The sequence below is a fragment of the Pristis pectinata genome, chromosome 33 (assembly GCF_009764475.1).
Source record: "Pristis pectinata isolate sPriPec2 chromosome 33, sPriPec2.1.pri, whole genome shotgun sequence".
Lineage (NCBI taxonomy): Eukaryota > Metazoa > Chordata > Chondrichthyes > Rhinopristiformes > Pristidae > Pristis > Pristis pectinata.
Window position 1 is genome coordinate 11,440,671 of NC_067437.1, and position 16,805 is coordinate 11,457,475.

The 16,805-nt window shown below is 46.3% G+C and overlaps 1 protein-coding gene across 2 annotated transcripts in view; it reads right to left on the reverse strand.

The window, feature by feature from the left end:
• Positions 1-9,438: 9,438 nt before the first annotated feature.
• The window catches only part of LOC127585669 (GRB2-related adaptor protein 2-like), a 55,920-nt gene continuing 48,553 nt past the window's right edge, over positions 9,439-16,805 (reverse strand). For both annotated transcript variants that reach the window (XM_052043321.1, XM_052043320.1), the window contains 2 exons: positions 14,422-14,940; positions 9,439-9,697 (listed from right to left, as the gene is read on the reverse strand). In XM_052043321.1, coding sequence (XP_051899281.1) covers positions 9,518-9,697; positions 14,422-14,940 — 699 coding nt within the window. In that variant the 3' untranslated portion in view covers positions 9,439-9,517. The remainder of the gene's footprint in view (positions 9,698-14,421; positions 14,941-16,805) is intronic.

The window sequence follows — 16,805 nt, forward strand, 5'->3', positions numbered from 1 at the left end:
ACTGGCTCTCTCTCTTTCAACTTCTAACTTACCTTGCTGACGTAAGGAAACAGGTTAGACAAAAAGAAAATCAGACCTTCCTCCTGCTCTAGGGGCCAGCTGACAAACATTGCTGCCAATCAACTAGTGCAGGTCGTCAGAGTGACCTATCACGCTGTTAAGCAGGTGGGATCTTTTTAAAGGTGTGTTGTAATTCAAGAATGAAACCAAATGAGTAAAGTAAAATACTGCAAATGCAGGGAAACTGAAATAAAAAAACAGCAGGTGGTAGAAATACTCAGCAGGTCAGGCAGCAGAGAGAGAGAGAGAGAGTGTGTGACAAGTTGTTCACTTGAAGTATTAACTCTGTTTCTTTCCTTTTAGGCAGCGCTTGATCTGTTGAGAATTTACAGTAGTTGAAGTTTTTAATCCCAAAACTTTTAAATTCGGTATAAAGTTCCCCAGGGGATGAACAAGTCTTAACAAATAACTAATCTCTCCCTGCTGAATCAGACCAAACACACCACCCTTTTGATTATTGGCAAGCAACATTCAATTATTTTATTCACTTAGGCTGCTGACTAAGCATTTGATTAAATTATTGAACTCTTACCAATTTAAAGTATAAGCAGGAAGTACAGTGAACATTTAGCAGCTCAGGCAGCATCAATGCAGTCTGACGTGTCTTATGTCTATTTATAATGGCACAGAAAGAGGCAAGCAGAGCTATTCCATTCTATAATCCCATTCTACCTCTCCTTATTTCCCTTTGCCCTGGTAGATTATGTTCTCTCAAATGTGCCCATCAACACCCCTTTTAGATTCTTTTTTGTCATTAACTTGTGCTACAGCAACACACAAAAAGTGCTGGAGGAACTCAGCAGGTCGGGCAGCATCTATGGAGGGAAATAAACAGTCGACGTTTCGGGCCGAGACCTTTCATCAGGACCGAAATGTCAACTGTTTATTTCCCTTCACAGGTGCTGCCTGACCTGCTGAGATCCTCCAGCACTTTTTGTGTATTGCTCCAGATTCAAGCATTTGCAGAATTTCTTGCTTCACCACCTTATGCTACAGGGCCAGTTAACATTTTAGGAAGCCAGAGCGCCCACACGGTCGCAGGGAGAGTGTGCACACACAAAGATTTAAAAGGGACCTGAGGAGCAGCTTCTTCACCCAGAGGGTGCTGCCTAGATGGAACGAGTTGCCTGAGGAAGTGGTTGAAGCAGGTACAATAACAACATTTAAAAGACACTTGGACAGGTACATGGATAGGATAGGTTTAGAGGGATATGGGCCAAACATGGGCAAATAGGACTAACTTAGATGGGCATCTTGGTCGGCATGGACGAGTTGGGCCGAAGGGCCTGTTTCCCTACTCTTATGGCCCAGGGTCAAATCTAGGTCCTTGGAGCTTAATGCAGCCACTTTCAGTTAAATGATTTTTCTAAAATTTTCAGAGTTATTCTGAATTTAAACTTTAGTAAGCAAACAACTATCTAAATAATTAGAATGAAAGATGATGTTTGATTCTAAAGGCCATGAAGGATGCTATATAAATGTTTGTACGTGTGTGTGTTGCGTGTGTGTGTGCATGCAAATACTTTGAAGATGTTTATTATTGTCTTAAATTTCTGGTGAGATCCTCTCTTCAACCACTAGAAGCAGTCACCCTCCAAAGCAAATATCAACTGTAAATTGGAGATACGGGAGACTGCAGATGCTGGAATTTCGACCAACAAGCGATCTGCTGGAGAAATTCAGCGGGTCAATCAGCATCTGCGGGGGGGAAGGAATTGTCGGTCCCCCTCTCCCCACAGATGCTGCTCGACCCACTGAGTATCTCCAGCAGATTGTTTGTTGCTTCAAGTACATATTATTATTAACTTCTTATTACCCAGAGTTAGGTGTGGGTCAGTGAGAAGGCTGTGGGACACTGCACTTGGCTTCTCCATCAAATAGCCAAAGGTCTTCTATAATGGTGCAGATGTTCCTGTGAGTCACTGCAGAGTCGCAGTGTTCACTGGAAAGTTTTTGTAGAGTGGACTTCAGAGAAAAAGATTAATCACTCACAATCTGTGGGGAATTTTGTGTGTCAACAATAGCACTTAAAAATTTACACTGAAAAGTCTGGAGATTGGAACAATTAAGCAAATTTTAAAGTACTAATCCACAGCATAGAATGGGTGCTTGACTTAGTGTAAGTGGGTATGATGGTTTGCATGGACATGGTGGGCCGAAGGGCCTGTTTCTGTTCTGTATGATTCTATGACATGCAAGAACATAGGTCAGGTCAGGTTGTGCTGGCCTGGCTCTCTCTTCTATTCCTGTCAGGATGATTTGCTCAGTATCCCGGCTTGTGTCTTCTGTTCATGATTAACATTTGGTATTTCATCCTCAGATAGATCAATAGCATGTTTGAGGTTGTTACAGTCATGACGTTGGTTAGGTAAGGAAAATAAATAAGGCCTTGGGTTTGGAGTGGCCGAGGATGGGTCAGGTGGGAATTAGCTGAGGTTGGACAAGGTTTGGACTGGCTGTGAATGGGTCAGGCTAGGATTAGCATTGGTAGGGTCAGGTTGGGATTGGCTGTGGATGGGCCAGGTTGGAATTGACTGTGGATAGGTCAGATTGGGATTGGCTGTGGTTGGACCAGGTTGAAATTGGCTGTGATAGGACCAGGTCTGGTTTGGTGGTGGTAGGATCAGGTTTGAGCTTGGCTCAGATCAGTCATGGTTGGTTCAAACTTAAATTGGTCACATTGGGCCAGGTTTGGATTGACCACATTGGGCCAGGTTTGGATTGACTACGCTGGGCCAGGTTTGGATTGGCAGTGCTTGGGTTTCCTGATCACAGGTTGGACATTAACTTGAAAAAAACCCAACCAGATTGTGTGCTCTTTCTCCTGATGCGTTGGGAAGTGGTCCAAGATCATCACTGGCAAATCTGGAATTTATTGACCATCCGGAGCTGTACTGAGAAGTCAATGTGACTCACCTCGTAACCCGGTGAGCCTTTGAGCCAAGTTAAACGTTTAATTAAGATTCAAGCACGTTGCAGGTTCTGGAGTCGTGTGGAGGCCAGACTAGGGAATGGTGGCAAATACCCCTTCACCAGAAGGGCAATTGACATCCTTATTGAAACCTACCTTTTACTTTCAGACTTTTTGAAAACAATTCAGATTCTCCAGCTGGCACACTGTGATCATGAACTCTTATTCTCCTGCTATTAATCCAAGCAGTCAACTACAACAACACAGATGGGCTCCTTGGGAGAGAAGCAGTTAAGTCAATGGACAAGCTTTGCTGATTGTCAGGTTCCTAAGGGTGCACTGAGGTTATCCATAACAGCCAATATCCAGATCCTGGTGTAGTGTGAAAGGGCATGGCTGTCATGTGACAGTGACAACACTGACCCCTCTGGTCGGATGACAGCATTGCTCATCGGGTTGGAAGACACACCACTGTCAATCAAGGTTTGGCTCCACCCCGCCCCTCTGGGCGCACCTAACCATTGGCTTTTGTAAAACACCTTTGCACCTGGCCCTGAGCGTTTAGCTTTTTTGAATCACCTGGGCTGGCTCCACCCCCAGCCCTCCAGCAGTATAAAGAGTGCCACATGCTGGTCTGCTGCCTCTTTGTCTCTCCGAGGGATGTCGAGGTAAGCTGTGCACAACTTAAGGGTAATTAGTTAAGGATTCCTGGGATCAAAGAGCCGATGCTTGCACTGAGTCAAGGAGAGTGGCAAGGGTCGTATTGTTTCTTCCTTGATTTGTTTGTAAGCAGTTTGTTGTGTGTGTGTGCGCACGCGCACACATCTCACCCTGTTGCAATTTCCCCCACGTTTCGTGATCACCTGTGTGTGTGTGTGTGTGAGAGTGTGCATCCGTTCCCATTCATTCTGTTCCCGTGTTTGTCTTTCTGAATAAATCATATTTAAAATTCCAAAGACTGTGTCCAGAGTCCTCTACCTTTTAAGACCTCAAAGAACCTTTTCTCACAACACCTGGGTATTGAACTGTAGGATTAGTGTAAATGGGTGCTCGATAGTTAGCGTGGACTCATTGGGCCGAACGGCCTGTTTCTGTGATCTATCACTGTAGTCAACTTATAAATATCAGTAACAGTTACCCTATAAACCCAATCTGGTTCACTAATGCCCTTGAGGACAGAAAGTCCTTACTTGGTCTGAGCTGTATGTGACTGCACACCCACAAGAATGTGGCTGACACTGAACTAGCCCAATGACACATTCAGTTCAGAAGCAGTTAAGGATGGCGATAAATGTCAGACTTATCAGGCACGTGTATGTTCTGTGAGCAAACTTCTTGAAATCGCTTGAAGACAAAAGAGGTTGCAGATTCTGGAATCTAGAACAAAATAAAACTCAGGCATAACTCAGTGGGTCAGGCAGCATCTGTGGAGGCAAAACGTGTAAGTCAATGTTTCAGGTTGAGACCCTGCATCAGGACTGAGAGGGGAGAGGAGAGATTTCCAGTACTGGCTGCTTGACCCATTGAGATCTTCCAGTGTTCTGCTTTTTTTTGTTCTCATTCAAAGGCTCAAGAAGGCAGCATCTATCACCAACGATCCCCACCATCTGGCTCATGCCCTCTTCTCGCTGCTACCATCAGGCAGGAGGTACAGAAGCCTGAAGACCCACACCACCAGGTTCAGGAACAGCTAATTTCTTACAACCATCAGGTTCTCGAACCGACCTGCACAACCCTAACCCCACCTCAGCAACAGGACACTACGGACCACCTCTTACACTGCCATGGACTTGTCTTCGATTGTGATTTTGTTTTGTACTGAGCTCTTGCTTTTGCATAATTTTTTTTCACTGTGTGGTATAATTTTATGTATAATTTATATTCTGTGTTTTTTCTGTATCTAGGTGCCTATGGTGCTGCTGGCAACTTTTTCATTGTACCTGTACCTCACTGCTCTTGTGCACAGGATGATAAACTCGACTTGACTTGAGGTTGTGAGTGTTGTCGGCAAACCCAGCATTTCTCTCCCAACCCATCTCCTGAAGTCTCAGAGATGCCAACAGCTTTGTTTACCAACATCTTTCAAATCAACCCTCTTTTCCGCCATATCCTCTCAGTATCATTTTCAGTCTGTTGGGTTATTAAGAAATCTATCTTCACTATTAATCAGCTGGCAGTATAGTGTGTTTCACTTGAGATAAGCCTTTCAGATTGCTGCTGGCTGATAAGAGCTCAAACCACCACCTAAGATCTCAGAATCATACAAAGGTGAACGTGGTTCTCTCTGCAGGGGAGAGGCCTTCACAACTGAAGGCAACAAACATTGCAATTCACTGAGATTCCAGTGAGAAGGAATTCCTTCTGGAGAAGCAGGGAGTGGAGGAGGAGAGGGAAGAGAAGCCACTGTTCTTATATACAGTTCCTTGGAAGAACAGTGTGATGATGATGTAGGTGTACGGTGGAGAGCATTCTGACTGGTTGCATCACCGCCTGGTATGGAGGCTGCAATGCACAGGATTGCAGAAGGCTGCAGAGGGTTGCAGACTCAGCCAGCTCCATCACGGGCACAACCCTCCCCGCCATTGAGGACATCTTCAAGAGGTGGTGCCCCAAGAAGGCAGCATCCATCACTAAGGACCCTCACCACCTGGGACATGCCCTCTTCTCGTTACTACCATTGGGGAGGAGGTACAGGAGCCTGAAGACCCACACTCAATGATTCAGAAACAGCTTCTTCCCCTCCGCCATCAGATTTCTGAACGGTCCACGAACCCATGAACACTACCTCGTTGTTCTTCCTTTTTGCACTATTTATTTATTTTCGTAATTTATTGTAATTTTACGTCTTTGCACTGTACTCTTGCCACAAAAAACAACAAATTTCACGTCATTGTCAGTGATAATAAATCTGATTCTGATTGAGGTGGAGGGATCCCTAGTGGAACAGGGTGGCATCATTAGTATTCACCCTCTTCATTGGGAAGAGTTTAGAATCTTTACTGTCCGGAAGGGCCAATAGGCACTCTCTTTTGTCCCGCTATATCTTCAAGGACACGCAGATCATTTCCTTCTGGAGGCTATCCATTTTGCTTTTGAATTGGTATTGGTTTATTATTGTCACTTGTACCGAGGTACAGTGAAAAACTTGTCTTGCATACCGATCGTACAGGTCAATTCATTACACGGTGCAGTTATATTGAGTTAGTACAGAATGCATTGATGTAGTACAGGTAAAAACAATAACAGTACAGAGTAAAATGTCACAGGTACAAAGAAAGTGCAGTGCTATAAGGTGCAAAGTCACAACAAGGTAGATTGTGAGGTCAGAGTCCATCTCATTGTATAAGGGAATCATTCAATAGTCTTATCACAGTGGGATAGAAGCTGTTCTTGAGCCTGGTGGTACGTGCCCTCAGGCTCCTGTATCTTCTACCCGATGGAAGAGGAGAGAATAGAGAATGATCTGGGTGAGTGGGGTCTTTGATTCTGCTGGCTGCTTCGTCAAGGCAGCGAGAGGTATAGACAAGAGTCCATGGAGGGGAGGCTGGTTTCCGTGACACGCTGGGCTGTGTCCACAACTCTCAGCAGTTTCTTGTGGTCCTGGGCAAAGCAGTTGCTGTACCAAGCCGTGAAGCGCTCAGATAGGATGCTTTCTATGGTGCATTGATAAAAGTTGGTGAGTGTCAAAGGAACAAACCGAATTTCTTCAGCCTCCTGAGGAAGTAGAGGTGCTGGTGAGCTTTTTTGGCTGTGGCATCTATGTGATTTGACCAGGACAGGCTGTTGATGATGTATGCTGGGGTAGTGGGAACACTCAAAGGCAGACATGACTATCTGCTCATTATCAATACCAGGATTCTGATCTCGATTCCCTGGGTCTGGCCGGGTTGGAATTCAAACCCCATGTCTGACTGACATGAAGGTGGGAAGTTTACCACAAGGGCCCAGCTTGGTCCCAGGCGCTACTTGCAAAGGTGACACAGTGGCACAGCTGGTAGTACCACTGCCTCACAGCTCCAGTGACCCAGGTTCAATCCTAACCTCCGGTGCTGCCTGTGTGGAGTTTGCATGTTCCACCTGCGACTGTGAGGTTTTCCCCCGGGTGCTCCAGTTTCCTCCCACATCCCAAAGATGTGCAGGTATAAAGGTTAATTGGCCATCGCAATTTGCCCAGTGTGTGTCGGTGAGTAGTAGAATCCAGGGAGGGGAGTTGATGGGAATGTGGGGAGAATGAATAAATGGGATTCATGTAGGTTTAGTGTAAATGAGTCATCGTTGATCAACATGAACCTGATGCGCCAAGTGGCCTGTTTCTGCATTGTATGACATTATACTTGAAGTGTACCTTGACCCTCTCATTGGACAGGGTTCTATAGCACTTGCCTCCTTCCTACTGGAAGCTGTTAGCTTAAGACCCCTGCTCTTTGTGATTTTTATAAATGACTTGGATGAGGATGTGGAAGGGTGGGTTACTAAGTTTGCTGATGATACAAAAGTTGGTGGTGTTGTGGATAGTGTAGAAGGTTGCTGTAGATTACAACAGGATATTGATAGAATGCAGAGCTGGGCTGAGAAGTGGCAGATGGAGTTCAACCCGGAAAAGTGTGAAGTGATACACTTCAGAAGATCGAATTTGAAGGCAGAGTACAAGGTTAATGGCAGGACTCTTAGCAGTGTGGAGGAACAGAGGGATCTTGAGGTCCACGTCCATGGATCCTTCAAGGTTGCCGCGCAGGTCTATAGGGTTGTTAAGAAGGAGTATGGTGTGTTGGCCTTCATTAGTTGGGGTACTGAGTTCAAGAGCCGCGAGGTAATGTTGCAGCTCTATAAAACCATACTTGGAGTATTGTGTTCAGTTCTGGTTGCCTCATTATAGGAAGGATGTGGAAGCTTTAGAGAGGGTGCATATACCAAGATGCTGCCTGGATTGGAGAGCATGTCTTCTGAGGATAGGTTGAGTGAGCTAGGGCTTTTCTCTTTGGAGAGAAGGAGGATGAGAGGGGACTTGATAGAGGTGTACAAGATGATAAGAGGCATAGATCGAGTGGACAGTCAGAGACTTTTTCCCAAGGTGACAACGTGAGGGGGCATCATTTTAAGGTGATTGGAGGAAAGTATAAGGGAGATGTCAGGGGTAAATTTTTTTACACAGACTGGTGGGTGCATGGAACGCACTGCCAGCAGAGGTTGTGGAGGCAGATACATTAGGGACATTTAAGAGACTTTTAGATAGCCCTCCATTTCTCAATCATTCACGTGGCTATGTGGGAGGGAAGGGTAAGATAGATCTTAGAGCAGGATAAAATGTTGGCACAACGTTGTGGGCTGAAGGGCCTGTACTGTGCTGTAGTGTTCTATGTTCTAATCTGAGTATGTGTTGGGCATGCATGTGACACTTCCCAGTGCTGGGGGAGTGACAGAGTGTTTATTTGGAGCAGCTTTCACACACAGCAAGATCCCACAACATCCACCTGAAGGCCAGATCAATGTTACAGCTCAGTAACTGCATAGTTCTCTCTATACTGGGAGTCCCAGCCTGGACTTGTTTAAAATTGTTTAGGGATTGCTATCTGTTGCTATCAAGGTCACTATTTAATACCTGATGAAAGGTCTCGATCCCTTTGCCTCCATAGGTAGTGCTTGACCGTTGAGTTCCTCCAGCAGATTACAGCATCACCATTTAATGCCTTTGGGAAAGTGGTGGTGATCCTCTCTGGAACCGTGCAGGTTAAGGTATTCTCAGTGCTCTTGAGTAGGCAGTTTCAGATTTAGACCCAGCGATGATGAAGGGAGGGTGATGTATTTCCAAGTCAAGATAAGTCATAGAGGGATCCAACTTGGAAACAGGCCTTTCAGTCCCTGCAGACCACCAACCATTCATATACACTAATCCTACAATAATCCCTGTTTTATTCTCCCCACTACCCAAATTCTACCACTCACTTGCACGCAAGGGGCAATTTACAGTGGCCAATTAATGTACCAATCCACATCATTGGGATGTGGGCAGAAACTGGAGCACCTGGAGGAAACCCATGTGGTAACAGGGAGAACATGCAAACTCCACAAAGGTAGCACCCGAGGTCAGGATTGAACCCGGGTCTCTGGCGCTGTAATGCTCTATTGTGTAGCTTTTGAGTTGAAGTCTCCAGAGTGGGTCTTGAACCCATGATGTCCCAACTCAGAGGCAATCAACTTGGTTCACCAGCAGTTGGCTCTATATTTATGGGTTGGAGATTCCCAACAGAGAACTGAGATTCCTTGCAAGGTTCCCTCACAATATCTGGCTGAATCCATCACAATCTTTTTCCAGGATTGGTAGATTAAACCCACATGTGTGGGATTGACCAGCCCTAGTTAAGGATTCCCAACTCTAAAAAAATAATTGACTTAAGTAGGGAAATTGTCAACATGAACCGGTTCTATGATTCAGAGACATCAGACACCAAAACACTGTACAAAGTCTATTAAAGCGCAAATATTTTATTGACTGCTGTCTTGATGGAGGGAAAAGGAAAGGACGATCTTCCAGGGTATGGTGGGATGTCACCGGTTGATTGACGACACATAGTTACTTGGGAACAAGCCGACCCGTCCCCATAAACTCCCCTTCCACCACGAGGGGTCTGCAGAGTCCAGGACCTCGATGATGTCACCGCATTTGAACTCCAGCTCATCATCGGCCTCGGCTGTGAAATCAAACATGGCCCGAACACGCCTGATTTTCTGCAGAGAGGAAACATAGAAACTTAGAAAACCTACAGCACAGTACAGGCCCTTTGGCCCACAAAGTTGTGCCGAACAGGTCCCTACCTTAGAAATTACCAGGCTTACCCATAGCCCTCTATTTTTCTAAGCTCCATGTACCTATCCAAAAATCTCTTAAAAGATCCTATCGTATCCGCCTCCACCACCGTTGCTGGCAGCCCATTCCATGCACTCACTACTCTCTGAGTAAAAAACTTACCCCTGACATCTCCTCTATACCTACTCCCCAGCACCTTAAACCTGTGTCCTCTTGTGGCAACCATTTCAGCCCTGGGGAAAAGCCTTTGACTATCCACACGATCAACGCCTCTTATCATCTTATATCTCCATCAGGTCACCTCTCATCCTCCATCGCTCCAAGGAGAAAAGGCCCAGTTCCCTCAACCTGTCTTCATAAGGCATGCTCCCCAATCCAGGCTACATCCTTGTAGATCTCCTCTGCACCCTTCCTATGGCTTCCACATCCTTCTTGTAGTGAGGTGACCAGAACTGAGCACAGTGCTCCAAGTGGGGTCTTGAGTGAGAAACCTTGAGTGAGAAGCTGTGTCAAGGGGCCAACATGCCGTGTCTCCTTTACCCATCCTCCCTGCACTCGTCGCCCTACAGCTGCACCCCGTTCACCAATGCCATGTATTAAAATTCTCATCCTCTCTCCATGGCCTTCCCATCTCTTGTTCCCCCTATCTCTGTCACCTTCTCCAGCCTATGACATTCCCGGATCTCCAATTCCGACCTCCTGGACTTTCTCTGTTTTAATCATTCCGCCACTGGAGGCCATGCCTTCAGCTCCCCTTTCCTTTCCTCCCCTCTCCCACTCCCCCCCCCCCCCCCGTCCCTCCTCTTTCCGGATGTTCTTTAAACTTGCACCACCATGGACTTGACTTCGATTGTATCTTTGATTTTTTTTTGCACTAAGATCTTGCTTTTGCACAGTTTTTTTTTCACTGAATGGTATAATTTTATGTATAACTTACATATAATTTATGGTCTGTGTGTTGTCTGTACCCCCGTGCCTGTGATGCTGCTGAAAGCAAGTTTTTCATTGTACCTGTACCTCACCGTACTTTTGCACATGACAATAAACTTGACTTGATATGACTTGACCTGACCTCTTGACCAACATCACCTTCACTAATGCCTCCCTCTGTGGCTCAGCATCAAATATTATCGTAAGACACTTGTGTTAAATAGCTTGAGATGTTTTATTGCATGAAAGTTGCTTGTTCTTGTAAATGAGGTTGTGTATATCATTTGTAACATGATTGGAGAATGGATCAGGAATGGCCTCTTCCTTCTCCTCTTGTTATTGAACTATTTTTAACCACCCATGAACCTCCTGGACCTTGTTGCTACCACACTGCTCGCACTTAGTCCTGAAGCTCAGATGGTTGGATTGAACTGGAGGAGGAGGCCATTTGGCTGATCATGCCTGTGCTGGCTCTTTGAAAGATCTCAGTGACTGTCCCACCGACCTGCTCTTTGCACACAGCCCTGCATATGAGTTCTTTCCATATCTCTTCAAATCTCTTTAGGAAGTTCCTACTCCTTCCCCTCTTCAGGCAGGGCACTCCACATCATGACAAGTCCCTGGGTCAGACAAAGTTTCCCCATATCACCAGTGGTTCTTAAAGCATCGAAAATATGCATTCGGACTTATTTACTGGCGAGAAGGATGTGTGTAGGCACATTGCATTGTTGACAGTATCTGTTAAATACTGGAACAGCAACAGACTTGTTTGAACATGAATGTACACTCATTGTGTCTGTTGTGGACCCACCATTAGAACCTATAATATCATGCTCCCTATTGGGGTAATGGGAGAGGCAGAGTGGAAGGATGCAGGATCTGAGGGAGCGGTTATATTGGTATTGGTGTTGCCTTATTATTGTCACACGTACCGAGATACAGTGAAAAGCTTTTGTTTGCCATCCAGACAAATCATGCCATACAAAAGTACATCGAGGTAGTAAAAAGGAAAGCAGAATGCAGAATATAGTGTTACAGTTACAGAGAAGGTGCAGAGCATGTAAACAAATAAAGTGCAAGGGCCACGATGAGGTATATTGGGAGATCAAGAGTTCATTTTTTAGTGTATGAGTGGTCCGTTCAAGAGTCTGATAACAGTGGGATAGAGGCTGTCCTTGAGTCTGGTGGTACGAGTTTTCAAGCTTTTGTACCTTCAGCCTGACGGGAGAAGGGAGAAGAGAGAATGACCAGCGTGAGAAGTGTCCTTCATTATGTTGGCTGCTTTCCCAAGGCAGTGGGAAGTGTGGACAGGGTCAATGGAGGGGAAGCTGGTTTGCGTGACGGACTGGGTTGTGTTCACATCTCTCTGTTTCCCCAGATTTGATCACTTCCCCCAGATTCGATCACTAGGGGCAATTTACAGTGGCCAATTACAACGTACATGTCTTTGGGCGGTGTTGTGAAAGGGAAAGAGATGGAGACAGATAACAAGCAGGACACACGTGCAAAATACACAGAGGAGAGAAAGATCGCAAGGGATGGAAATATGAAGCATGAATATGTGGAGGTGGTACCGAGAACATAAGAAGTGGGAGGAATCAGATACCAGGTACTTGAGCTTGCTCCACCATTTGATAAAATGATGGGAATGTGGGGAGAATAAAAATGGATTAAAGTAGGATTAGTGTAAATGGGTGCTCGACAGTCAGCATGGACTTGTTGGGCCCAGGGCCTGTTTCTATGCTGTATAAATCTGTGAAGATCACGGCTGCTCTGACTTTGACCTCAGCTTGGCCACTTGATCCTTGTAACCCTTGGCTCCCCTACAGTCCAAAACGCTGCCCATTTCAGCCTCTTAAATTTTTTCTTTTGGGGGGAGGTGTTACAAGCCAGGTTGCTATTTGGTGAATGTCCCTTTAAGGCACCTGGACAGCAGAGTAGTGGTGTGTGTGTGGTATTATCTCCAAGACAGCAAGACTATAACAACGTGCTGACTGTTTTGCACAGAGTTGAGGAGAGAGGGAGAGAGAGAGACACTGACTGACGGTCTCTCTATCAATGGATGAAGAACAATAGCTGCGTCTGTCACTACAATCCACGTATGGATTTTTGGAGCAATTAAGTGAAGTCCACTTTGTTGTTAACCTGTAGTGGGAAACAGGTATTTCTGTGGGCCGCCACATATTGAATGCCTTCGGGGTGGCAGATACTTCGGAACAAAGCAGTGGAGATCATCAGAGATTGAGGTGTCATATGGGTCCCATCGTGGAACATGTGGATTTTGCGATTTCTCTCTACATTCTCTCTAAATTTTCTCTTCAGTCAACGGTGGTTTTGCAAAAGCCTTTGCTCACGTTTCACCTTATGACTTGCTGAACTGAACTTTGAGAACTATTCCTGGACTTGGGGTTTGGGAACTTGCCACACACACACTTCGAGTTTATTAGTTTTGGGGTTAATGTTTAACATCTAACGTTTTTGCTTTTCTTATTATTACAAGTAGTTATTAATAAAGTAGTTTCTAACACATACATTGTGTTTCCATTGTTGCTGGTACATAACAATATATTTAATAAATCGGACTCTATAGCTCTTGGGGAGAGAGAATTCCAAAGATTCACAACTCTGTGAGAGGAGAAATTCCTTCCCCATAAATGGGCCACTTCCCTTTTTCCGAAACTGTACACCCCCACTCCTTCTGGAGTCGGAGACAGAAAGAGAGAGCAACAAAGAGATGGAAAGAAAAAGAGGCAGAGGGGAAAATGTAGGAAGAGAGGAAGGCAGTAGTGAGAGAATAAAGAGAGCGAGAGAGTGCGCGGAGATGAATAGGCAGGAGAGAATGGCAGGATTTTGGTTTTGGAAGGAAGGGAAAGGATTTTCCTAGACTGAGACTTGGGGTCAGACCAGGTCCTTAACTGGTATTGGGGTGTTCTGGCTGACTTTAACAGTCTGGTCTTCAACAGTTCACAGACTCTGGACATCCCACACAATTTTTCCATTTTTCTGAAGCCCTCCACCCTGATATTTAAATAGCAGTTTTGGCTCCATGGTGGCTCCTTCACCTCTGAGTAAGAAGAGCATGAGGGAGTGCTGCACTGTTGGAGGGGCAGTACTGAGGGAGTGCGGCACTGTCAGAGGGGCAGTACTGAGGGAGTGCTGCAGTGTCAGAGGGGCAGTACTGAGGGAGTGCAGCACTGTCAGTGGGGCAGTACTGAAGGAGTGCTCATGACCTTGGCTAATTCAACACTGCAGCACTGAGGGAGTGCTGGACTGGTAGAGTACAGGCTGTCTTTCATATGCAAGTTGCACCTGACCTGACAGGTGGTCATTAGTATTCCACCATTTTGAAGAGCAATAGGGTTCACACTGGTGTGCTGGACAATATTTCCCTCCTCAATGAACATTTCTGAAGCAAGTAACCTGGTCACCATTAAATTGCATTCTTCGAGAGCTTGCTGTGCTTGAGAACTAGGATCACAAGTAGGACCTTCAGCCCCTCATGCTTGCTTCTTTCATCTCTGCAGCACTTTCCTGCACTAACCTCAAAATTTGCTGCTGTGTTTCCTGCATTACACAGCGACCAATCTTCAATTAGTACTCCACTGGATCTGAAGTGCTCTGGGGTCATGTGAAAGACTGAAACAAATGCATGTCTATCTTTTTGCTCCACTAGTTCTTAATGGGGATCTGATTTGTGGCCTTGACTCTGACATACCTGCATGGGTGGGCAATCACTGGCCTTCCTGGCTACTGGTGGGCCCTCTTGGAAGGGAGGCTGTGGGCTACAGGATTGCCTGAACCGTGGTGGTCCTTCGTTGAACGATGGCTGAGGGTGGCAGCCTCTTCGAATTGAAGGCTCGTTGAAATGTGCGCCGGGGCCCAGTGAGGGTGCCAGCCGGGGCTCTGGCATTCGGGAATCCGGGATCCGGGATTCCAGCATTCGAGAATTTGACATCCGGGAATCTGGCACCCGGGTATTTGGTAATCGGCAATCTGACCGAGGATCCGGCAGTCGGGGGGCCATCATTCGTGATTCCAGCATTCGGGAATCCGGCATTCCGGAATCCATCATTCGGGAACCTAGCATTCGGGAACCTGACATTCGGGAGTCTGGGATTCGGGGTTCAGGCATTCGGGGTTCAGGCATTCGGGGTTCGGGCATTCGGGGTTCGGGCATTCGGGGTTCGGGCATTCGTGCTCCCATCATCCGTGCATCGGGATTGCCGAAACCTCCCTGTAAGATAAATAAAAATCCTGAAAATTCCATCCTGAAAATTCCGTCATCTAAATGTGTCATAGAAATGATGAAAAATCCGACGCACAGTTCCAGTCCCTCATTCTCCCCCAAGTCTCTGATTCCCTCAGTACTCACTCCCCTCCGACAGTGTGGCACTCCCTCAGTACTGCCCCTCCGACAGTGTGGCACTCACTCAGTACTGCCCCTCTGACAGTGCGGCACTGTTTTGTTCCTTGATCCTATCACACCCTGATGTTGAAAATGCCTTTGTAAGAGTTACGTACTGAGGAAGCCTGTGAAAGAGAAGTACTGGAGTGCTGCACTGCTGGGGACTCAGAACAGTGTGGGAGCACTGCACTATTGCAGCGACAGGACTTTGGAATGCTGCACTGTCAGAAGACAATGTAAAACTGTTGGAAAGTCAGTATTTCAGTGTTGGAGATGTTGCCTTTGTTAAGCCAAAGCTCTCGGTTCCCTGTTCAGGTGGATGTGAAAGATTCTCTGACTCTACTTCATATTGGAAGAACTCCCCACTCACACTTCCCCCCATCCACCAGTAGGAGGTGATGTGGAGGGAGATGACTTTCCTCTTCCAGCTCCTCACCATTAAAACTAAGCAGCTCATCAAGTGACATGGTTCGATATAAGAGCAGTTTACTGCTTTTATCCTCTGTCCAAAACAACCTACATTAGTTCCCAGTTCAACCAACCCTTATACTTTAAGGTTTTGTTCATGGTTTTGAATCCCTTCTGTTCCCTCTCTGTAGGTTCCTCTAGCTGGACAATCCTACAAGATCTTGGCAGTCCTCCAATTTTAGCCACTGGACCATCGCCCATTTCCCATTGTTCCATCATTGGCAGCCAAGCCTTCAGCGGCCTGGATCCTGAGCTCTGGAATTCCTTCCCTAAACGTCTGCCTCTCTCTCCTTTTACGATACTTCTTTAAACTTCTTTGACCATGCAGTGGGATTAGGAATCACCTGCCCAACTATCACCTTATATAGCTCAGTTTCAAGTCTTGATTGATCATAGTGTTAGGAAGCATCCAATTATGTTCAATGTTCCACATAAGTAGTGTTTATTATTATATGAGATACTCAAAAGTGTCAGTTAGGGGCTGCCTTTGTTTCACTATTATCTATAGTGGTTCAGATGACAGAGCCGCTGCCTCACAGCTCCAGAGACCAGGGTTCAATCCTGACCTCCGGTATTGTCTGTGTGGAGTTTGCACGTTCTTCTTGTGACCACATGGGTTTTCTCCAGGCACTCTGGTTTCCTCCTACCTCCCAAAGGTGCAAGTTGGTAAGTTAGTTGGCCGCTGTAAATTGCCCCGTGTGTGTGGGTGAGTGGTAGAATCTGGGGGGAGGGGGAGATGATGGGGATGTGGAGAGAATTAAATGAGTTAGGGTAGGATTAATATAACGATGGTCAATGCAGACTCAAGTGGGCCAAAGAGTGTGTGCTGTATCTCTCTATCACACCAATGTGCACCTACTCTCTATCTTGCACCAGACTCCTTCTCCCCCACAGCCTCCCCCACCCTCCACCTGCACCCAGAACCACAGGTTGGGGATTCAGTTGAAAAACACGACGATGCTGGAGGAACTCAGCAAGCCAGGCAGCATCCGCGGAGAAAAGCAGGCGGTCAGCGTTTCGGGTCAGGACCCTTCTTCAGGACTGAAGATAGGAAAAGGGGAAGCCCAATATATAGGAGGGGAAAGCAGAGCAGTGGTAGGTGGACAAAAGAGGGGAGGCGGGGTGGGCACAAGGTGGTGATAGGTAGATGCAGGTAAGAAATAGTGATAGACAGGTGTGGGGGAGGAGGGGAGAGCAGATCCACCAGGGGATGGGTCAAAGGTAAG